This window comes from Setaria viridis, chromosome 6, assembly GCF_005286985.2.
Source record: "Setaria viridis chromosome 6, Setaria_viridis_v4.0, whole genome shotgun sequence".
Lineage (NCBI taxonomy): Eukaryota > Viridiplantae > Streptophyta > Magnoliopsida > Poales > Poaceae > Setaria > Setaria viridis.
The window spans coordinates 21,414,429-21,420,211 of NC_048268.2; the positions used below are offsets into that span (position 1 = coordinate 21,414,429).

General features: G+C 47.7%; 1 protein-coding gene across 1 annotated transcript; it reads right to left on the minus strand.

Moving 5' to 3' along the window:
• Positions 1-294: 294 nt before the first annotated feature.
• Positions 295-1,667, minus strand: LOC117860011 (protein RAFTIN 1A). Its single transcript, XM_034743216.2, has 2 exons — positions 1,513-1,667; positions 295-1,404 (listed from the first exon to the last, which is right to left on the minus strand). The coding sequence occupies exons 1-2, from the start codon at positions 1,555-1,557 to the stop codon at positions 637-639; spliced, it is 813 nt and encodes a 270-aa protein (XP_034599107.1). The 5' UTR covers positions 1,558-1,667; the 3' UTR covers positions 295-636.
• Positions 1,668-5,783: the final 4,116 nt, after the last annotated feature.

Genomic DNA, 5,783 nt, shown 5'->3' on the forward strand with positions numbered 1-5,783 from the left:
GCATGATAATGTAATTTCCTGTGTGTTATGTCAATTTCCCTGTGTGTTTTAGCTAACATTTCCCTGTGTGTCATATGAATTTCCTTGTGTGTTTTATCTAACCCACAGGGAAATGAGGAATTTCTCTTTGCGTCAAGTCAATTTCCCTGTGTGTTTTACCTAACCCACAAGAAAATGAGGAATTTCCCTGTGGGTTTTGGTATTTGCCTATGTGCTCTTTTGGAATTGACAAGGAAATGTGAATTTCGCTGTGTGTGCACGAAAAAACCCTCAGGGAAATTTGGCACACACAAGGAAATTAATTCGGGTTTCCAGTAGTGTAATAACCCTGTATTTTTACATCAACACGACATACATAGATTTGAATAATTAAGTTTACACCTTTATTACAGACGACGCTGCAATACTAGCAGCTAGGCACTGTGGAGATGTAGCTAGAGTAGAGAACATGCAAGGTGGCATGAGCCGATGAACGACGACTGATACATTACATAGACATGCATTATGCGCCCCCATACGCTGCGACGATGGACCCCTGACGCTATGTCAGTGATGAACGATCACTGACCTGTGTTATTAGCAACCACATCACCTCGTGCGATAACGTTAATAACGTCAGAGGAACCACTTCATCCCTTATGCCGACAAGAGGCCAGCATATTTCTTGGCCCACAAGATGTGCCCGTACGGCAGGACGTGGCACACCGGCGGGCCGCCGGGCTTGGTGCCGAGGAACCTGAAGGCGACGTGATCCTTGTCCCACTCCGACGTGTTGGTGTGGCAGACGGAGAACAAGGTGACCTTGTCACCACCGGCGCCCTCCATCTCCACCTTGTACGCCCGGGCCGGGCCGGTGCTGTGGCACATGTACACGGTGTACGGGTACTCCTTCTGGTGGCACCCCACGAAGCTGGAGCCCCGGACGGGTCGCACGGCACGGATGGTGTACGGCTGCAGCGGCGACCCGACGCGGGGCACCCTGGAGATCATCTCGGTGATGCTCCTGGTGCCGAGCACCCCCTGGGCACCCTCGACCAGGGCCTCTAGTGAGGTGGCGCAGAACTTGGCCTCCCACTCGAGGCCCGGGTCCTCGCACATGCCCAAGGTCTCCTCCATCTTGGCCGCCTGGGCGGAGCCCTCGGTGACGTTGAACTGGGCGAGGACGCCCGGGAGGGCGGAGGAGGAGAAGGGGATGGCGTCGGCGACGTGGCGGGGGAGGAAGCCGAGCGGGGCGGTCACTGCCGCGGGGAATCGGAAGGGCAGGCTCTGGCGGACGCGCAGGGCCTCCTCGCGGAAGAAGACGGCCATCTTGGTGTCGACGAGCTCCTCGGTGGCGCGTGCAGCGACGGAGGAAGCTGGAAGGGTGTACTTGGTGTAGTAGAAAGCATGGCTCTGCTGTCCAACCTGAAACAATGTGACGTACAGAGATATTGAGTTTGCCCGTGCTTGTTCGTACACAGAAAGTCAGAAAAGATGCGTGCAGCAGGTGTGTGTTAGTGGATGCTTAATTACCGCGAACAGGACGAGGAGAGCAGTGAGCATCGGTACGCGCGCCATTGGAGCTAATGGCCAGAAGAAGGAAGAATCCCGTTCCTGTGTTGGAATGAGGAGGCGTCCAGGAAGAGGGTCGTATTTATAGGAGTCGTCGATGAAAGTTAAACTGGAGTCATCATCTCTTCTTTCTGTGTGTATGATTTTGAGATATCTTTGAAGTCTGTTGGCCGTTGTCATCATGTATCATTGGTGGCCTTGATGGGCAATGTTTGATTGTTGCAATATTTTTCTAGCATATTTTGTACAGATTTGTCAAGTCGGTGGGCTGTAGTTCTCGACTTCTCGTTAGTATAGTTGTCCATGTGTTGCACGAGGTTGTGAAATGTCGAGACCGCTTGATAGTCTTATATCAAACTTATCATCAGCTAATAGTATACTACGTGTAGCAAGAAAGTTAGTAAAAAGAGTGCCAATGCCCCCAGCCATAAGCACTACTCCAGAGGTTCATCACCGCCGGCTCCAAACCAGTCTTCACCGTCGGTTTGGATCCATCGTTTGACTTTCAGCAGTGATGGGTACCCATCACCCCTGATTTTGGAACCGGCAGTGAAGGCCTATTAAAAAAACAAAAAAAATGGCACTGCCGGCCGCCGCACGCCCGACCTTGCACTGCCTCGCCGGATCCGGCCGGCCGCACCTCGCTAGATCTGGCCGCTGCCGTCCTGCCGGTCGCTGACCGCTCGGGTCCTGCCGGATCCGGCTCTCAGAGAGAGAGAGGCGTACCGGGGAGAGGAAGCCGAGGCCGCACCACCAGGGCTGCCCACCTGCGCCGCCGCAACCAGCTCCTCCTTTGCCAGATCCATGCCAGCTCCTTCTTCACTAGAACCTGCGCCGCAGCCATCGGATCTGTGTGCTGCTGCTGCTCTCACCCCGCCGCCACTCCTCACTGCCGCGAGTGAGGGGTAAGCGAAGGGGGGAGAGGAGGGGCAGCCGAGGGCGAGGAGAGGGAGAGCACGCGGGCAGGCAGTGGTCGGCAGGGAGAGGGAGGGGGCGACGGTGGGAGAGGAAGGGGTCGGAGGAGCTAAGGGGGGAGGAGAGGGCGGCGAGAGAGGAGGGAGGAGAGGGCGGCGGGAGGGAGGAGAGGCCGAGAGAGTGAGGTAACCCCCTCTAGTACCGGTTGTGCAACCGGTACTGGCAATTCGGTACTAGAGGGGGGTCCTTTATTACCGGTTGAAATAACCAGTACTAAAGGGTCGGTACTAAAGGGTCTAGTTAGTGCCGGTTGGTCTCCCCAACCGGTACTAATTTATTTTTCCTTTTTTTTCTTTTTTTCTTTTTTTATTCTATATTTGTACATATACTAGTTCTAATACGCTTATATATATAAAGTTCTATTTATCTTTAATACTATATTTGAGATACTATTATATGTATATTGTCCATACATATATATGAATAATATTACACATATATAGACATATTGTGCATACCCAATGGGATCACGTAGACAGTAGTCCTGACACTATGGGGGCATTTGGTTCCCTTTGCTTATTTTTAGCACGTGTCACATCGAATGTTTAGATACTAATTAGGATTATTAAACGTAGACTATTTACAAAACCCATTACATAAGTGGAGGCTAAACGGAGAGACAAATATATTAAGCCTAATTAATCCATCATTAGCAAATGTTTACTGTAGCAACACATTATCAAATCTGAACTAATTAGGCTTAATAGATTCGTCTCGTCGTTTAATCTCCACTTATGTAATGGGTTTTGTAAATAGTCTACGTTTAAGACACCTAATTAGTATCTAAACATTGATGTGACGGGTGCTAAAAATAAGTTAGGAACCAAACGCCCCCTACAAATCGATGCGGACATTTCGACGTGCAGTACGTCTTCTGCAGGCTGGTCGATCCCATGCATTACTTGTTTGTTTAGGTGTGCATGCACATGCACGCGTCGCCCGATGGCCAAACTCGCCGAAGACGAGTCCGTGACAGTTTAATGGAAAAGCCGTGTAGCAGTGCCCTTCTTCTCCATATCCATCCCATCTCCATCTGCCACTTTGTCGATCGATCGTGTTTCGACGTGCAGTACGTCTTCTGCAGGCTGGTCGATCCCATGCATTACTTGTTTGTTGGTGTGCATGCACATGAACGCGTCGCCCGATGGCCAAACTCGCCGAAGACGAGTCCGTGACAGTTTAATGGAAAAGCCGTGTAGCAGTGCCCTTCTTCTCCATATCCATCCCATCTCCATCTGCCACTTTGTCGATCGATCGTGTCCTTCTTCCACACTGCGCCAGCGCAGTAACCCTCTTTACTCCTCTCCCTCATCCACCAGTCCATCCACCCCTCCTTTATTGCGCCACCGCCATGGCCACCGTCCTCCCCACCACATGGCCAGTCCAGTGCACAGGTAACCATCACTTAATGCTGCTCAGATTTCAGCTCCCTCCCTAGCGTGTAGCTTCACTGCACTGCCACTGCGGTTATGGCTATATAAATCAAACTACACAACTACACAATAATCTATTGTTCTGACCCGAGTCCTGACGGTGACGTAGATTTGATGCATTATTATGAAACTCCCCCGCTGGATTTATGACCTCGTCTAGTTGTATTACCTTGAAAACATCCATGTGGAAAATTCTATCCTTCCTGTACATCATCTATGTCATTAGCAAAGTTTATTGTGTATAGTAGATTAATAGGTTTGCACAATTGACTTACTTCAAATATAAGCCATTAAATTGAAATACTTAATCTAATTTTTCTAAGTATATACACAAGAATTGATTTTTGAAGTATAAGCAAAAAAATTGAAATACTTAATCTAATTTTTCTAAGTATATACACATGAATTTATTTTTGAAATATAAGCAAATAAATTGAAATACTTAATCTAATTTTTCTAAGTATATACACATGAAGGTTTTTGAAGTATAAGCATATGGATTGATTTTTGAAGTATATACACATGAATTAATTTTCTAAGTAGAACTAATTTATTGTTGAGAATTTTGTATATGTACGGTTAATTCGTTGTCGGTCATACGGTCCGGACGTATAAAGCCGTGGATGAACTCACATACGTAGTATCCGCATAAATTAGTATTCGGCTCCTATCTCGAACACTATATATAAAAAAGTTATGAAATATTTGTTGTGTTAAATAAAGTGTCACGAGATGTGAAAATTCAACACATACCGGGAATTCAGTCTTCCATTCAAGTTCCTCCTTGAATTCACCCACGTGAGTTCGACGGAATCGAGCCCATGCTTTGTTCATAGCGTCTATGATGTCATTGTATTCTTGTTTTTTTCCTCAAAGAGTCGAAGACATATACGACGCTTATATCAGGCACAACAACAATGAGTATCCAATGGAATCTGTACAGCCAAATTAAAGCTAGTTAGTCTTATGTTTAACTTCTAGTTCGAAAATGAAAGAGATGGGAAACACGCTCACTTGAAGTTGTACGGTAGCAGTATGTACTTCTTGTAATGTTGCTTGTCGAGGAACTTATATATATTCTTCAAGGTCCAATTTCATTTATCTCTTAGACTTGCCTCGTTTATAACATCGGGGTCTATGAAGCCTACGTCATAGTATTCGTTCCTCCGACAAGTTTGAATCTCCATCCTGCATGATACAATATCGAATATGAGTTAAGACATCGCAAATTGACTAGAGCAGGGATTTTGAAATTACAAGAATATATTAAAGACTTACAGAACCCAGCAACTGATGAGTGTGTTGTCAAGTGCGTCTTGATTGAACAGGAAATACAGTTCCTCCAACAGCACATTTATGATGTCATGCCCACGAAAATAATGTTCATCACCAATCCGAACTTCGATCATGGAAAAACCCTCTGTTGTAGCCTCCATGTACCATTGGTGCAACTTGTTGGGATACGGGGTAGGCTATGCTAGTGCAAATCAAAATTTCTACCGCGTAAAACCAGGAATAACTGCCGTATAAGGATCACGGGATTACCACTCGACGCACTACTGGTGCGGAAGATGTAGATATGCGTCGATGCAGTGAAGACGATCACGTAGTTGTACGTAGTCGATCATGTCAACGTCCAGCAGCTCCTCAGCAGCTCGTCCACGTGCAGCAAGATCACCCCCGGTGCCGCGGCTCGTCGTTGGCTCGTCGGCGGCTCGTCCAAGTGCTGCAGGCGCAACACCTCCAAGGTATCCACACGTGCAGGGAGGAAGCGTCGCAAGCCGGACTGCTAGATCCGCGAGTTGCAACAGGATAGGGCGTGGC

What these genes read in the sequence shown, in the direction of transcription:
- LOC117860011 (XM_034743216.2), bottom strand. Translation starts at nt 1,557, where the DNA reads ATGGCGCGCGTACCGATGCTCACTGCTCTCCTCGTCCTGTTCGCG. An exon ending in CTCTCCTCGTCCTGTTCGCG is followed by an intron (nt 1,405 to 1,512) that starts GTAATTAAGCAT and finishes ACATTGTTTCAG; the next exon opens with GTTGGACAGCAGAGCCATGC.